Here is an 18,912-nt window from a genome sequence, read left to right on the forward strand (position 1 = left end):
TCTTTATTTCCCATGCTCTTGCATTACCATTACCCAGAGAGAAAAAAAAGTCTTCCCCCTGAATAGATTTAAAATGGTACACTCCAAATACACAACTGCAGCTTGGCTTGTAGGCTTCATGTCAATAACATTAGTTTGTGTGTGTTGCCTTCATGTTGCTACATCAGCCAGCAAGACCACACAACAAAACCAGAAGGATGCAACTTACATACAAAATATATTCTTTAGCTTAGCTGGTATATAATGGCACAAGTACATAAGAACATATCCTAGTTGTATTGCTAGTATTGTCGTACCCCTGTCAACTCCTATCTCAACTCCACTGTCCTTTTCTCAGTGCAGTTTTCGGTCTGTCTTGTCGTGTCTCTGCCTCCTCTGCCTCCCTGTCTGCTCATTGTCTGAAGGGAAGTTAAGCCAATTTCACCAGATTACTGTAATGAAATCACTGCCTGGAGTTTAGCTGTGTCCCACTACTAGAACAGGATGATGGGTAATTTCTCTAAATCTATTGGAGGAGGTAGAGAAAGAGGTAACAGTCTGTCATGGACTCACCAAATATCTGTCCAGCTGACAGCTGTGTGTATGACCACAACTACTCACATAAAACATGCAAACAAATGGCTATAAATGTAATTATTTGACTTCTTATCTTGGAAACTGTATTAGCATGTTATGGGTCAGAATAGCGGGCCGGAACAGCTTCAGTGCGACAACATTGAGAAGGGTTGATAATGAATGATGATTACTGCACCTAGTCAGTCTAAAAACACCTAATATGGTATTATAAAATAGGAGAACGCCAAAAAGATCAAGAAAACAGGGTATGAAATTATACAACTAACACTGAAGTAGCCATACGCTCTGAATAAGTCTCACTCTCACATGGGACCACTGACGAGTCTGTGACGATAACACTTCATGTGCTCCGACACGTCAGCAGCAATGGGCCCCCAAAAAAGTATATTTTTAGTTATTTATATCGGTCTTTTTTACAGGATTTAACAATTTGGGGTCGAAGGCGAATGAAGAAGGGAGTGAGGGAAAGAGTTGGAGACAGTCTGCAACATCCCAGTAACCTCATCCATCTATCTGCTTTCCATCTATTATTCATCCCTCCACTCTTCATCCCTCATTCTTCTCAGGGCTGAGAAAATAGGTCACTCTGGGATAGCTAGCTAGCTAGGCTGCGTTTCATTTGGAGGCACTGTTTTCCTCGCCCCTCGTCTCATATCTTGAAGAATGATCTGGCCTTAATGGCTATGTACTCCTATAATCTCCACTGACACAGCCAGAAGAGGACTGGCCATCCCTCAGAGTGTGGTTCCTCTCTAGGTTTCTTTCTAGGGAATTTTACCTAGCCACCATGCTTTTACATCTGCATTGCTTGCTGTTTGGGGTTTTAGGCTGGATTCCTGTATAGCACTTTGTGAATCTGCGGATGTAAAAAGGGCTTTAAAAAAACATTTGATTGATTGATACCTGACTACTATTCTAAAGTATTTTCATTGTCCTTTTCAAATCACTCACTCGCTGAATTGTCCTCCCTCTGCGATATACCTTCCTCTCTCCATCATCAGATAAGAAGATGAGTCTGGAGGAGAGGTAGAGCTAAAACGAAGGAACTGTTTTACCTTTAGCATACAGCAGGGGAAGTTTGACTACATGTGTGACCGCTGCACAGTGCATGGTAAACAGTTGGGGAGCCAATGTACTACAGTATATGTTCTGGCAAAGCTTTGGTAGCAGGGTAGAGTGGTTCAAATATGTCAAGAGTTGAGTCAACAACTATTTTAAAGGCTAAAACATAATCTTCTTATCTTCAATACAACACAAACACTGGGAAAGATCAACCAGTATTTATCAAGTTGAGCCATTTTCAACACTAAACACATTGGCCATCACCTTTAAAAAGACTACAGACACTACGGAAGTATTATGGTTGGATGTTTAATGACAAATTGGTTTAGAAAACAATAATCAAAGGGGGTGAGCAATGACAAGGATTTTCTGACCATCTTCTTGAAGATATGAAACTAGAAACTAATTCCAAATACGATACAGTATACATACTGCAGTGTAGTCCAACTGCCAAAACAGCAGCATATTTTCTTGCACAGTTAGGCCTACTGTACAAAGGCATGGATGGTTATGAGGGCAGAAAATGTTCACTAAGCAGAGAAATTATTTAATTGGCCTCTTCAGTTTAAAGAAGTGTTTTCCAACTCTAATAATGTGCCATTGGGAAGAATGAGGATACTCATCAGTGGTTCCCAACTCCAGTCCTTGAGTACCCCCAACCGCGTACATTTTTGTTGTAGCCCCAAACAAACTAACCTGATTCAACTCATTGAGGTCTTGATGATTAGTTGATAAGTTGAATCAGGTGTGCTTGTCCGTGGCTACAATACAAATGTGTGCTGTTGGGGGGAGGGGGGGGGTACTTGAGGACTGGAGTTGAAACACTGATGAGTACCCTCATTTTTCCCTATGACAAACTATCACTCTCCACCTGTCTCACACACACACACACACACACAAACAAACAAACAAAGAAGGCAGATACACATACACCCTGGCTCACTGCTGGTCTTCATAGAACACCTTGGCCATGGCTATGCCCACTTTCTGCACCTTCGTGTCCTTAGCCTCTGGGCCCATGTTGGCCCGGGCCTGGCCTACCCAGTATTGCTCTGTACGGCTCTGGAAGTCTTCCAGCGCCTCACCTGGCTGCACTGGGGGGTGATCCTCCTCATCTGTAAACGCATACACCACACAGAAGAGAGTGTTACTGCTGGTGTCAACACTACTGCGACTGACATTGTGTTTAGACAGCACTGTCCCTTGAGGCTTTCTATAAGAGGCTTTTGGTTTCGGCTTTGATGCAACCTGTTCACTGCTCTAGTGGAGAAGTACATTCTCTGATATACTACGGCTTTCAGCCAATCAGCATTCAAGGCTCGAACCACCCAGTTGATATAGCCTGATATACCACAGCTTTCAGCCAATCAGCACCATTGAACACATGAAGAGCAGAATAAAGTAGGGTTAGAAACATACACCGAAAATAATAGAGGGATATTTCTCATTTACCCTGTTCGTCACTTTCTTCTTCAGATTCCTCCTCTTCGTCATCACCTCCTTTAGCCTCCTCTTCATCTCCCTCCTCATCATCCTCTGAGTCAGACCAGTCATCCAGCCACTCTTGGGTCTCTACAGAGAGAAGGGGTCAGTGTGATCAGGAAGTCAACCTCCATCCCACAGAAACACACGGACAGGCCCAGTTTCCCTCTTACTTACTGGGGTCCATCTCGACCAGCACCTCCCACTGGTCCATCTTGTGGAGGTCCAGACAGTACAGGTCGTTGAGGGTGAACTGGCGGTCACCCACCTCAAACATGCCCCCGTACAAATACAGCTTCCCATATTTCACTGTTGCCATGGCACTGGAGCGAGCACAGGGCTCGACAAGTATGGCCGAGGCACCTTCCTCACCTTCCTCCTCTTCCTCACTCTCTTCCTCCACCTGTGTCCCGGGGATTATTTCCTTGATGGTCATGACTGTTCCGTCTTCAGTGACGATCTCCTTGATGACCTCCACAGGTCCCTGTGCTGCTGCTCCTTCCTCCTCCTGACCCTCCCCTGACCCCTCCCCTGACCCCTCCCCTGTCTCCCCTCCCTTCTTCCCCCTTCGACGCTTCTTCTTCTCCGACTTACAGCCCTGGACAAGGGGAGGGAAAAACAGGTCAACAACAATAATATTAACACAGTTGCTTACAAATGTCCAAGTAAACATTATATCTACTGTATGTGCCAAACTAGAAGTTTCCAGCAGTTACCTTGAGCTGAGCAGGGAACCAGCGGTGCTTGTTGATGTCATACAGGTAAAGGTCGTTGTAGAAGTCCCCCTCCAGAGTTTCATCTTCCTCCTCGTCACACACCCCTCCGAAGAGCAGCGCCCGGCCCGTGGGCCCCACAGCCAGGGAGAAGCCCGACCGGGCAGGTGGCTTGGAGCCTGAGGGACTCACCCGGGACCACAACCACTTCTCTGAAAGGAACAGGGAGAAAATAAACATGAGGAACAATGTCATGTGAATAGAAATCCCATTGCCTCTCTGCCCTGCGTTTTATTTTTCCAGGCTAGTCTGTAGCCAATAGTAAGTACAAGCCTGAGCAACACTGTACCTTGTTCTTCTTTGCCATCTCTCTTGAGGAGAAACATGTCAGAGTGGATGGTTCCCTTTTCCACATCTTTCTTAGCTTTCTAATAGGGAACAATAAAAACACAACTTTGATTAAAATGTCATGGAGTCATTCAAAGACTTGCTGCATATCTCTCAATATCATATCAAATTAACATGAGCAAACTTAAGAACCTGTTGTGCACACACACACACACCACTTTGGAGTATCCTCCGTAGATGATGACCCCGGAGCCATCGGGGGTAGAGGTCATCTGGCAGGCTGAGCGAGGGGAGGGGCCAGTGCCGGAGGGGGAGAGGCGACTCCAGGTGAAGGAGTCCAGACTGAAGGCGTGTACATCGTTGTAGTAGATAAAATCCCTGCAAGATAAGAAGTACACTATCAACAAAATAATCTAGTTCATTTTGCATATTTCATGCAGCAGCTGTATCTCATATTGTGATAGTTTGACCTCCATAAAGCTAGCCAGAAGGTTATCTTTCCTCTCCTCTTATTTCCTACAATTACTCCGCCTATCACCTCTCCTTAACTGACACGATAGCTCCTCCCATCATCTCTCCTTACCTAGCACTTTCGTGGAAGCCTCCGAACACCAGCAACTGCCTCTTACTCAGGACCATACGATGTCCACTCCTACCAGAGGGGGCACCTGGAACCCTGGGTTACAGACACAATACTTGAACTCACACACACAGACACAAACAGATTCATCTAGTAGCATCTCAAACATACGTTTAACACACTATTACTACTACAGCAATATGGCTCCCTCACTTGATCTGCTCCCAGGTGTTTGTGGAGAGGTGAAGAACCCAGAGGTCTTTATAGTGGTAGAACTGCTCCCCGTCAGGAGACGCAAACTCCCCTCCAAACAACCACAGCTGCCCCCCTGCCTGGGGAACTACCACCGCCTGCAGAGAGAGAGAAAGAGAGACAGAAAGGAGAGAGAGAGAGAGAAAGATGGAGAAAGTTGGCAGTGAGAGAGTTATCAGGTAGATATCATCTACTTTGGCAATCTCTCAAATCTCTTCATAGCTGTATCAAAGGTATAGTCTGTCCTCTGGTGTCCAAAAGGGAGAATGACAGCACAATGGGCAGGCTACCACCTGAGACCGGCAGTGAGAGAAATCACTCATCCACAACAGAGAAAAAGTTACAAATAAAATAAAATGTGTCAGTAATGGTGTGACATGGCTTTGAGTTCCCCAAAAGTAGAACAAAGGTGTGAAAAAGTTACCCTGAGCTGTCTAAGTGACTATAAAGAGTAAAGGTAGACTCCTGAAAGAAGGCAGGGGGGGATCTGGTGAGCTCTGTAAAGTACAAGGATGCAAACTGGTGAGGGCCCAAAAAGTTGAAAGAAATGTTTTGCACGGAAACACACGAGAAATCGATGGAAATGTTCTGAGTGGGGTTGTCTCTCTGCATTTAGATATATTCATACTGATACTGTACATTTTTACATCCACTGTGTATCAACTGTATACCCAGTGTATATCAATCATATACCCACTGTATATCAACCGTATACCCACTGTATATCAACCAGATACCCACTGTATATCAACCAGATACCAACTGTATATCAACCAGATACCCACTGTATATCAACCAGATACCCACTGTATATCAACCAGATACCCACTGTATACCGACTATATATCAACCATATACCCACTGTATACCCACTGTATATCAACCGTATACCCACTGTATATCAACCGTATACCCACTGTATATCAACCGTATACCCACTGTATATCAACCGTATACCCACTGTATATCAACCATATAACCACTGTATATCAACCGTATACCCACTGTATATCAACTGTATATCCAGTGTATATCAACCATATACCCACTGTATATCATCCGTATACCCACTGTATATCAACCAGATACCCACTGTATATCAACCAGATACCCACTGTATATCAACCAGATACCCACTGTATACCGACTATATATCAACCATATACCCACTGTATACCCAGTGTATATCAACCACATACACACTGTATATCAACCGTAAACCCACTGTATATCAACCGAATACCCGGTGTATATCAACAGTATACCCACTGTATATCAACCGTATACCCATTGTATATCAACCGTTTACCCACTGTATGTCAACCGTTTACCCACTGTATATCAACTGTATACCCACTGTATATCAACCGTTTACCCACTGTATATCAACCGTATACCCACTGTATATCAACCAGATACCCACTGTATATCAACCAGATACCCACTGTATATCATCCGTATACCCACTGTATATCAACCAGATACCCACTGTATATCAACCAGATACCCACTGTATATCAACCAGATACCCACTGTATACCGACTATATATCAACCATATACCCACTGTATACCCAGTGTATATCAACCACATACACACTGTATATCAACAGTATACCCACGGTATATCAACCGTATACCCACTGTATATCAACCGTAAACCCACTGTATATCAACCGTAAACCCACTGTATATCAACCGTTTACCCACTGTATGTCAACCGTTTACCCACTGTATATCAACCGTTTACCCACTGTATATCAACCGTTTACCCACTGTATATCAACCGTTTACCCACTGTATATCAACCGTTTACCCACTGTATATCAACCGTTTACCCACTGTATATCAACCGTTTACCCACTGTATATCAACCGTTTACCCACTGTATATCAACCGTTTACCCACTGTATATCAACCGTTTACCCACTGTATATCAACCGTTTACCCACTGTATATCAACCGTATACCCACTGTATATAAAAAGTATACCCAATGTATATCAACAATATACCCAGTTTATATCAACCGTATACCCACTGTATATCAACTATATAACCACTGTATATCAACCGTATACCCACTGTATATCAACTGTATATCCAGTGTATATCAACCATATACCCACTGTATATCAACCGTATACCCACTGTATATCATCCGTATACCCACTGTATATCAACCGTACACCCACTGTATATCAACCGTGTACCCACTGTATACCCGGTGTATATCAACCGAATACCCGGTGTATATCAACAGTATACCCACGGTATATCAACCGTATACCCACTGTATATCAACCGTAAACCCACTGTATATCAACCGTAAACCCACTGTATATCAACCGTATACCCATTGTATATCAACCGTTTACCCACTGTATGTCAACCGTTTACCCACTGTATATCAACCGTTTACCCGCTGTATATCAACCGTTTACCCACTGTATATCAACCGTATACCCACTGTATATCAACCGTTAAACCCACTGTATATCAACCGTTTACCCACTGTATATCAACCGTTTACCCACTGTATATCAACCGTATACCCACTGTATATAAAAAGTATACCCAATGTATATCAACAATATACCCAGTTTATATCAACCGTATACCCACTGTATATCAACTATATAACCACTGTATATCAACCGTATACCCACTGTATATCAACTGTATATCCAGTGTATATCAACCATATACCCACTGTATATCAACCGTATACTCACTGTATATCATCCGTATACCCACTGTATATCAACCAGATACCCACTGTATATCAACCAGATACCCACTGTATATCAACCAGATACCCACTGTATATCAACCAGATACCCACTGTATACCGACTATATATCAACCATATACCCACTGTATACCCACTGTATATCAACTGTATATCCAGTGTATATCAACCGTATACCCACTGTATATCAACCGTATACCCACTGTATATCATCCGTATACCCACTGTATATCAACCAGATACCAACTGTATACAGACTATATATCAACCATATACCCACTGTATACCCAGTGTATATCAACCACATACACACTGTATATCATCCGTATACCCACTGTATATCAACCAGATACCCACTGTATATCAACCAGATACCCACTGTATATCAACCAGATACCCACTGTATATCAACCAGATACCCACTGTATACCGACTATATATCAACCATATACCCACTGTATACCCACTGTATATCAACTGTATATCCAGTGTATATCAACCATATACCCACTGTATATCAACCGTATACTCACTGTATATCATCCGTATACCCACTGTATATCAACCAGATACCCACTGTATATCAACCAGATACCCACTGTATATCAACCAGATACCCACTGTATATCAACCAGATACCCACTGTATACCGACTATATATCAACCATATACCCACTGTATACCCACTGTATATCAACTGTATATCCAGTGTATATCAACCGTATACCCACTGTATATCAACCGTATACCCACTGTATATCATCCGTATACCCACTGTATATCAACCAGATACCAACTGTATACAGACTATATATCAACCATATACCCACTGTATACCCAGTGTATATCAACCACATACACACTGTATATCAACCGTAAACCCACTGTATATCAACCGTACACCCACTGTATATCAACCGTACACCCACTGTATATCAACCATACACCCACTGTATATCAACCGTACACCCACTGTATATCAACCGTATACCCACTGTATACCCGGTGTATATCAACCGTATACCCACGGTATATCAACCGTAAACCCACTGTATATCAACCGTATACCCACTGTATATCAACCGTAAACCCACTGTATATCAACCGTATACCCACTGTATATCAACCGTATACCCACGGTATATCAACCGTATACCCACGGTATATCAACCGTATACCCACGGTATATCAACCGTATACCCACTGTATATCAACCGTTTACCCACTGTATATCAACCGTTTACCCACTGTATATCAACCGTTTACCCACTGTATATCAACCGTATACCCACGGTATATCAACCGTATACCCACGGTATATCAACCATATACCCACGGTATATCAACCGTATACCCACGGTATATCAACCGTATACCCACTGTATATCAACCGTTTACCCACTGTATATCAACCGTTTACCCACTGTATATCAACCGTTTACCCACTGTATATCAACCGTTTACCCACTGTATATCAACTGTATATCCACTGTATATAAAAAGTATACCCAATGTATATCAACCATACAGTGCCTTGCGTAAGTTTTCGGCCCCCTTGAACTTTACGACCTTTTGCCACATTTCAGGCTTCAAACATAAAGATATAAAACTGTATTTTTTTGTGAAGAATCAACAACAAGTGGGACACAATCATGAAGTGGAACGACATTTATTGGATATTTCAAACTTTTTTAACAAATCAAAAAGTGAAAAATTGGGCGTGCAAAATTATTCAGCCCCCTTAAGTTAATACTTTGTAGTGCCACCTTTTGCTGCGATTACAGCTGTAAGTCGCTTGGGGTATGTCTCTATCAGTTTTGCACATCGAGAGACTGACATTTTTTCCCATTCCTCCTTGCAAAACAGCTCGAGCTCAGTGAGGTTGGATGGAGAACATTTGTGAACAGCAGTTTTCAGTTCTTTCCACAGATTCTCGATTGGATTCAGGTCTGGACTTTGACTTGGCCATTCTAACACCTGGATATGTTTATTTTTGAACCATTCCATTGTAGATTTTGCTTTATGTTTTGGATCATTGTCTTGTTGGAAGACAAATCTCCGTCCCAGTCTCAGGTCTTTTGCAGACTCCATCAGGTTTTCTTCCAGAATGGTCCTGTATTTGGCTCCATCCATCTTCCCATCAATTTTAACCATCTTCCCTGTCCCTTCTGAAGAAAAGCAGGCCCAAACCATGATGCTGCCACCACCATGTTTGACAGTGGGGATGGTGTGTTCAGCTGTGTTGCTTTTATGCCAAACATAACGTTTTGCATTGTTGCCAAAAAGTTCAATTTTGGTTTCATCTGACCAGAGCACCTTCTTCCACATGTTTGGTGTGTCTCCCAGGTGGCTTGTGGCAAACTTTAAACGACACTTTTTATGGATATCTTTAAGAAATGGCTTTCTTCTTGCCACTCTTCCATAAAGGCCAGATTTGTGCAGATTGTTGTCCTATGGACAGAGTCTCCCACCTCAGCTGTAGATCTCTGCAGTTCATCCAGAGTGATCATGGGCCTCTTGGCTGCATCTCTGATCAGTCTTCTCCTTGTATGAGCTGAAAGTTTAGAGGGACGGCCAGGTCTTGGTAGATTTGCAGTGGTCTGATACTCCTTCCTTTTCAATATTATCGCTTGCACAGTGCTACTTGGGATGTTTAAAGCTTGGGAATTTTTTTTGTATCCAAATCCGGCTTTAAACTTCTTCACAACAGTATCTCGGACCTGCCTGGTGTGTTCCTTGTTCTTCATGATGCTCTCTGCGCTTTTAACGGACCTCTGAGACTATCACAGTGCAGGTGCATTTATACGGAGACTTGATTACACACAGGTGGATTGTATTTATCATCATTAGCCATTTAGGTCAACATTGGATCATTCAGAGATCCTCACTGAACTTCTGGAGAGAGTTTGCTGCACTGAAAGTAAAGGGGCTGAATAATTTTGCACGCCCAATTTTTCAGTTTTTAATTTGTTAAAAAAGTTTGAAATATCCAATAAATGTCGTTCCACTTCATGATTGTGTCCCACTTGTTGTTGATTCTTCACAAAAAAATACAGTTTTATATCTTTATGTTTGAAGCCTGAAATGTGGCAAAAGGTTGCAAAGTTCAAGGGGGCCGAATACTTTCGCAAGGCACTGTATACCCAGTTTATATCAACCATATACCCACTGTATACCAACTGTATACCAACTGTATACCCACGGTATATCAACCGTATATCAACCGTATAACCACTGATTATTTGTATATCTGCTCATACTTATTTTCCACCATAATTTGCAAATAAATTCATTAAAAATCCTACAATGTGATTTTCTGGATTTTTTTTCTTCTCATTTTGTCTGTCATAGTTGAAGTGTACCTATGATGAAAATGACAGGCCTCTCATATTTTTAAGTGGGAGAACCTGCACAATTGGTGGCTGACTAAATACTTTTTTGCCCCACTGTAACATTCAGAGTACGTGTAAATGTACTTGTCGAATAAAGGGGATTCTGATTTTACTAACAATGTGATACCAGGCCAACTATAACAATACCTAGTAGTATGGTGATCCACCCCCTCAGATTGAGTTTAGAAGTATATTGATTAGACATATGCATCCTACTTCGAAGCATCTCTTTGAGTAGGCTATCTATCCCTTTTCCCTGCGCCATCCAAATGTGTGTATAGCCAAGGTACCATGGTGTTCGTTAGCCAGGTAACATGACTAAACAAGGTCGTTTGTTATGAAACCAAAAACTCGCAAAATGGCCTGTTAGTTCTTAGAGGCGAAATCAAAAGATACCTATCCACTTTGCTCACCCTGGGAGCTGCTCTAATAATTAAACAAATTTAACAACAGAAACCCCATGGCTGTCTGCACTCCCCAACTCGCCATTGCAGCTAAATAACATTTTCAAAACTTATGGAGATGCGCATAAAGAACAGACGGAGCGAAGCAGCTGAGTAGGCGAATGGCTGGTTAGGGGGACGCGGGTAACTGCTCACATCAGACACACGTGATGTTGGATGAAGCACTCATTTTGATATAACATATCTGACATCACACTCTGAACTCCGTTTGATATTCAATTTGTAGGACGCGTACGGTAGGGATGGATCCTGTACTCGTTAGAGAGAGAAGGCAGTAATCGCAGAGGGAGAAGATCTGCTTGCGCTCTCTATTTTATAGCTTAATGTGTGATACACTCTAGGTCTGCACACTCTGATCCGCTAAGGTGTTGATCTATTTTGAGATCTAAACTGCGGATATCGTCGAAAAGAGACATGTTTGCATCCCTGAAAGAAAACAGAGGTGGTTGTAGAGATGGTGGTTGAAAGGAGGTACATAGTTACCTGGTGAGCACAGCGTCGTGGAGGAGGGTTGGGGATGTCTGACTTCACCCAGGTGTTCTTCTTTAAGTTATAGAAGAACAGGTCATTGTAGAGGTACGTCTGAAAGGAAGAAAATTAACCCACTGTCAACCCTATTCATCCAAAGTCAATAAGGATTAATAACAGACAAAAAAATGGTGAATATAAATATAAAATACATTAATAAATATATGAATACATTAATAAATGTATGAATATAAAGGCTCCCGAGTGGTGCAGCGGTCTAAGGCACTGCTTCTCAGTGCTAGAGGCATCACTACAGACCCTGGTTCGATTCCAGGCTGTATCACAACCAGCCGTGATTGGGAGTCCCACAGGGCGGCACACAATTGGCCCAGCATCGTCCTGGTTAGGGTTTGGCCGGTGTAGGCCGTCATGGTAAATAAGAATGTGTTCTTAACTGACTTGCCTAGTTAAATCAAAAAATAAAAGGTGTTCAGCATATACTATATATACAAAATTATTTGGACACCCCTTCAAATTTATATATCTATGCTGACAGGTGTATAAAATCAAGCACACATCTCCATAGACAAACATTGGCAGTAGAATGGCCTTGCTGAAGAGCTCAGTGACTTTCAATGTGACCCCTTCATAGGATTCCACCTTTCCAACAAGTCAGTTCATCAAAAAGCTGTGCTGTTGGCCTCCCGGGTGGCGCAGTGGTTAAGGGCGCTGTACTGCAGCGCCAGCTGTGCCATCAGAGCCCTGGGTTCGCGCCCAGGCTCTGTCGTAACCGGCCGCGACCGGGAGGTCCGTGGGGCGACGCACAATTGGCCTAGCGTCGCCCAGGTTAGGGAGGGCTTGGTCAGTAGCACCAGCGAGGGCTTGTCTCATCGCGCACCAGCGACTCCTGTGGCGGGCTGGGCGCAGTGTACGCTAGCCAAGGTGGCCAGGTGCACGGTGTTTCCTCCGGCGCATTGGTGCGGCTGGCTTCCGGGTTGGATGTGCGCTGTGTTAAAGAAGCAGCGGCTTGGTTGGTTGTGTATCGGAGGACGCATGACTTTCAACCTTCGTCTCTCCCGAGCCCACTGTCAACCCTATACCCGATGAGACAAGATAGTAGCTACTACAACAATTGGATACTACAAAATTGGGGAGAAAAAGGGGTTCAAAATAAATAAATAAATACAAATTTAAAAAAAGCTTATTGTGAAGTGAAAACATCCAGGACCAACAACGGCTCAGCCGCGAAGTGCTAGGGCAGACAAGCTCACTGTAAGCTTGAGTGCTGAAGCGCGTAACTGAAGCGCGTAACGCTCACTCCAAAGTTCCAAACTGGATGTGCGCTGTGTTAAAGAAGCAGCGGCTTGGTTGGTTGTGTATCGGAGGACGCATGACTTTCAACCTTCGTCTCTCCCGAGCCCGTACGGGAGTTGTAGCGATGAGACAAGATAGTAGCTACTACAACAATTGGATACTACAAAATTGGGGAGAAAAAGGGGTTCAAAAAAAATAAATAAATAAAAATTTTAAAAAAGCTTATTGTGAAGTGAAAACATCCAGGACCAACAACGGCTCAGCCGCGAAGTGCTAGGGCAGACAAGCTCACTGTAAGCTTGAGTGCTGAAGCGCGTAACGCTCACTCCAAAGTTCCAAACTGCCTCGGGAAGCAACATCAGCACAAGAACTGTTTGTCGGGAGCTTCATGAAATGGGTTTCCATGGCCTAAGATCACCATGTGCAAGAGGTGTAAAGCTCGCCGCCATTGGACTCTGGAGCAGTGGAAACGTGTTCTCTGGAGTGATGATTCACGTTTCACCATCTGACAGTCTGACAGACGAATGCATAGACAGACACTGTAAAGTTTGGTGGAGGAGGAAAAATGGTCTGGGGCTGTTTTACATGGCCCAGCCTTAGTTCCAGTGAAGGGAAATCTTAATTCTAGACGATTCTGTGCTTCCAACTTTATGGCAACAGTTCGGGGAAGGCCCTTTCCTGGTTCAGCATGACAATGCCCCCGTGCACAAAGCGAGGTCCATACAGAAATGGTTTGTCGAGATCGGTGTGGAAGAACTTGACTGGCCTGCTCAAAGCCCTGATCTCAACCCCATCGAACACCTTTGAGATTAATTGGAATGACGACTACGAGCCAGGCCTAATCGCCCAACATCAGACTTCACTAATGCTTGTGGCTGAATGGAAGCATATACCTGCAGCAATGTTCCAACATCTAGTGGAAAGCCTTCCCAGAAGAGTGGAGGCTGTTATAGTAGCAAAGGAGGGACCAACTCCATATTAAAGCCCATGATTTTGGAATGAGATGTTCAACGAGCAGGTGTCCACATGCTTTAGGTCATGTAGTGTATATGAATTGTACCTTTTTGCCATTGAAGAACTCGCCTCCAAACAAGATCAGCTCATCCTTGTCGGGGTGTGCTGACAGTGAGGCGTTCAACCTGAGTGATGAGACAAACAGGATACCACTACTATCAAATCAAATCACATTTTATTGGTCGCATACAAATATTTAGCAGATGTTATTGCAGATGTAGCAAAATGCTTGTGACACCTGGCTATGAAATCTCCTAACACCTGGCTCTGACTTGAGCTGCCACACCTAACACCAGGCTCATGTTCGTCAACAAAACTAAGGAGATGATTGTGGACTTCAGGAAACAGCAGAGGGTACACCCCCCTATCCACATCGATGGAACAGTAGTGGAGAGGGTAGTAAGTTTTAAGTTCCTCGGCATACACATCACAGACAAACTGAATTGGTCCACTCACACAGACAGCATCGTGAAGAAGGCGCAGCAGCGCCTCTTCAACCTCAGGAGGCTGAAGAAATTTGGCTTGTCACCAAAAGCACTCACAAACTTCTACAGATGCACAATCGAGAGCATCCTGGCGGGCTGTATCACCGCCTGGTACGGCAACTGCTCCGCCCACAACCGTAAGGCTCTCCAGAGGGTAGTGAGGTCTGCACAACGCATCACCGGGGGCAAACTACCTGCCCTCCAGGACACCTACACCACCCGATGTTACAGGAAGGCCATAAAGATCATCAAGGACATCAACCACCCGAGCCACTGCCTGTTCACCCCGCTATCATCCAGAAGGCGAGGTCAGTACAAGTGCATCAAAGCTGGGACCGAGAGTCTGAAAAACAGTTTCTATCTTAAGGCCATCCGACTGTTAAACAGCCACCACTAACATTGAGTGGCTGCTGCCAACACACTGACTCAACTCCAGCCACTTTAATAATGGGAATTGATGGGAAATTATGTAAAATATATCACTAGACACTTTAAACAATGCTACCTAATATAATGTTTACATACCCTACATTATTCATCTCATATGTATACGTATATACTGTACTCTATATCATCTACTGCATCCTTATGTAATACATGTATCACTAGCCACTTTAATTAACTATGCCACTTTGTTTACATACTCATCTCATATGTATATACTGTACTTGATACCATCTACTGTATCTTGCCTATGCTGCTCTGTACCATCACTCATCCATATATCTTTATGTACATATTATTTATCCCCTTACACTGTGTATAAGACAGTAGTTTTGGAATTGTTAGTTAGATTACTTGTTGGTTATTACTGCATTGTCGGAACTAGAAGCACAAGCATTTCGCTACACTCGCATTAACATCTGCTAACCATGTGTATGTGACAAATAAAATTTGATTTGATGTTCAGTAGGCACGAAACAGCAAAGGTTTTGAAATGTAAAAAATCGACAATGAGACAATTCTTATTGTACAAGATCAGCCACAGTAACTCCCTGGTTTCAACACATTTTCTCCCGTTTTGTGCCCATTGAACACGATCCAGGTCAACACATATCAACATCTAGGACAGAGTAGTGGGTCACCTGGGTGAGGGGGGCGGGCAGGCGGTCTCCACAACCGTTGTCTTCTTTGCATCCAAGGACTGAAACTCAGCTATCAGCGCAGCCAGGTCCTCCTGTATCAATGCCAAAGGAAAACAACACAGCAGTGAACAACAGCTGAAACTATTCACTCTGTACAATGTCATGTAATTGAGTAGAAGTTAATTGAATTTCACACACACGATTTTATGTAATAAGATGTTATGCTATAAAGACATTGTAATGTACTGTAGAACTATCTAGCTAGCTAATGTTAGTAGCCAGCAGTTGAAAGGGAGACAGACATGCCTAACGTTACCTCTTCTCGTTTAGACCGCTTTGAAATCTTTTTATCCATTTTGGCTGCTGTCTTCTCTGCTCCTTTCACTTTCTTTTGCTCTTTTTTACCCTTTTTGCCCATTTTTACAGGACAGTACTAGCTACAGATTAGCTTTGAATCAGTTGTTGAATCAGAACCACATGGAAATTGTCCAGCTAAATAAACTCACATGTACTTCCACAGACAAGCGCGGTTCACTTCCGGCAACAACAGCGAAGTGACATAGAAACATGTCTATTGTCTATACAGTATGAAATAGTGCCACCTGTTGCACTGGATGTAGTACTAGCTCACTCCTAGTAAAATGAGAAGCAGGTTTAGACTCTAGAAATATTTAGTTCGGGAAAAACTGTAAATCTAAAAGAATATCAACTTGGAAAGTGTAGGCTAGTTCTGTGGACCAGTTATCTGGGAAGCATTGCAGATGTTATTTCACACAATGAGTTCAGTAGATTATGCTACATTTAAAGAAATTATGTTTCCACTCATATTTGTATCATATAAGACATAATGCCTGGTATTGTAAAGAAGTATGTTAAAGGGCACGTAAAAGGATTAAGCTCATTGTTTTTAGAGAGGACAAGCCTGTTGCATGTTGTCACATAATTAATTGAGCTGGTCAGGAGAGTCCCAATCACTCAGACCTATATCTATCCTACCCTGTCTTTCCATTCATCTTCTGCACATCTACCATTCCAGTGTTTAATTTCTATATTGTAATTACTTCGCCAGCATGGCCTATTTATTGCCTTAACTCCCTTATCTTACCTCATTTGCACTCACTGTATATAGACTTCTTGTCTTCTTTTTTTCTACTGTATTATTGACTATGTTTTGTTTATTCCATGTGTAACTCTGTGTTGTTTTATGTGTCGAATTGCTATGCTTTATCTTGGCCAGGTCGCAGTTGCAAATGAGAACTTGTTCTCAACTAGCCTACCTGGTTAAATAAAGGTGAAAAAATACATATATATATATATATATATATATATATATATATATATATATATATTCCTCCTGGTGGTGTATAATTTAACATCACCTTCAAATTGATGAAACGAGCGTCAGTTTACTGTTGAAACCCTGTGACAGGCATAGACCATGTGCACCCGGCAGGCTTCATGTATGGCTCTCACACAAAGTGTCTAATCTTGATGCTGTTTTTGGCCACTGCCTTCCTTGGTTTCTCTTTGAGTCCTGCCCTGATCTACAGTTGTAGCATTGGGGTATAACAATTTATTCTGGGAACCTTAAGGAACATGGTCAGTATGTCAGCATGCACGTGGAAGTTAGCTGATAGGATGGTTGGTCAGATAAGGTTAGTCACATTAGGCAAGTAGTACCGGTGCATCAAGTCTGACATCAACAGCTTCTATCCCCAAGCAATACGAGTGATAAATAACTAACAAAATGGCTACATGGTATGTTTACTGACCTTTTATTTAAATATTTGCACTGTCTCTATGCCCACTCACAGGGCCCTACACACTCACACACACTGTCACTCCTAATAAAATCTTGGACACAGAGCATTGGTAAGGAACTGTCTTTTTTAGGACACACCACTTGTTTTTCCATACATTGAGCGTGTAGAAGGGGCTCAGGCATTGGATACTCAATGGCCTTGAGTGGCAAGTCTGTCACATTCAGATTCAGCCTCTCACAGGCCAGGGCCAGAAGGCCATGGCCAGAGGGTCATGGCTTCTCGGTGAGGATGGCAAATCTCCTCATTCACTTGGGTCAAAAGATCCCTGCTTAAAGATAGCTGCCTGGGCTGGTTGTAAAGCAGGAGAGTGATCTCTGCCAACCAAAGCTTCCCTGGTCATCGAAGGGGTCTCGAAGATTAGGGATAAGCCCTGTTCCCTCACTCTGTTTACTGGAGTGGGGACTATTAGGCATAGAGTGGGAAAAAGCGTAAGGCGTTATCCTTGCCAAGGGTGTGCTAGTGCTTTCACCCCTAGTGGTGCATTCTCCCCACTTGGGGATGGAGTCTCTAAAAACCCTTACAGGATTGTCACCTCTAACAGTCTGGATCGATGCGAGAAGCGGGGTCTCTAGAGGCTGGAATAAGCTAGTGCCTGCATGTCATGCGCACCCAAGGGTGTAATAAATCTGCAGAGGGGGAAGAGAGTGTGTCCCAGTAAATGGGGTACTTCGAAAATGAGTGAAAACAGGCTCAATACTCGTGGATTGTGCCCTAGTGAGTGGCGACAGGTATGGCCATAACATGTCACCATGCTGGGCTATGTGCAAGAGAGAAATGATGTAATAATGGAATGACGTAAGACGTCAGATGGTGTAGCTAAAAGAAAGAAGGAAACATACTGGTTTCCCAGATGTCCTAATCCTGAGCAGTAGAGCAGCTACAGTATGTGTCTGGTCGGTCTTGGCTCTAAAATATTGTGGAAGTAGAGTGTGCCTTGACTGCACTTACCAAGCGCAAGTGTAAAAACAGGACGAGGAAAAGACCTGAGCGTTGTGGACTCGCAAATAACCGATAGCTGTCTGGGGCTCTGACACCTTCTCTTCTTTTTAACCAGAAAGTATAAGTAACTGTACTGATAGTACTGAGCTCGATAGATAGGGTTCT

General features: G+C 43.2%; 1 protein-coding gene across 1 annotated transcript; it reads right to left on the minus strand.

Annotated features, from left to right (window-relative positions):
* Nucleotides 1-1,931: 1,931 nt before the first annotated feature.
* Nucleotides 1,932-16,552, minus strand: klhdc4 (kelch domain containing 4). The gene is made up of 12 exons (XM_021568459.3): nucleotides 16,302-16,552; nucleotides 15,986-16,077; nucleotides 14,462-14,540; nucleotides 12,103-12,201; nucleotides 4,975-5,111; nucleotides 4,765-4,857; nucleotides 4,397-4,559; nucleotides 4,183-4,261; nucleotides 3,837-4,045; nucleotides 3,298-3,718; nucleotides 3,091-3,210; nucleotides 1,932-2,753 (listed from the first exon to the last, which is right to left on the minus strand). The coding sequence occupies exons 1-12, from the start codon at nucleotides 16,401-16,403 to the stop codon at nucleotides 2,578-2,580; spliced, it is 1,770 nt and encodes a 589-aa protein (XP_021424134.2). The 5' UTR covers nucleotides 16,404-16,552; the 3' UTR covers nucleotides 1,932-2,577.
* Nucleotides 16,553-18,912: the final 2,360 nt, after the last annotated feature.

Source organism: Oncorhynchus mykiss, chromosome 2 (genome assembly GCF_057628025.1).
Source record: "Oncorhynchus mykiss isolate SJ-2025 chromosome 2, ASM5762802v1, whole genome shotgun sequence".
NCBI classification, from domain to species: domain Eukaryota; kingdom Metazoa; phylum Chordata; class Actinopteri; order Salmoniformes; family Salmonidae; genus Oncorhynchus; species Oncorhynchus mykiss.

What these genes read in the sequence shown, in the direction of transcription:
- klhdc4 (XM_021568459.3), bottom strand. Translation starts at nt 16,403, where the DNA reads ATGGGCAAAAAGGGTAAAAAAGAGCAAAAGAAAGTGAAAGGAGCAGAG. An exon ending in AGTTCTTCAATGGCAAAAAG is followed by an intron (nt 12,202 to 14,461) that starts GTACAATTCATA and finishes TCTTCCTTTCAG; the next exon opens with ACGTACCTCTACAATGACCT. An exon ending in GGCTTCCACGAAAGTGCTAG is followed by an intron (nt 4,560 to 4,764) that starts GTAAGGAGAGAT and finishes CTTATCTTGCAG; the next exon opens with GGATTTTATCTACTACAACG.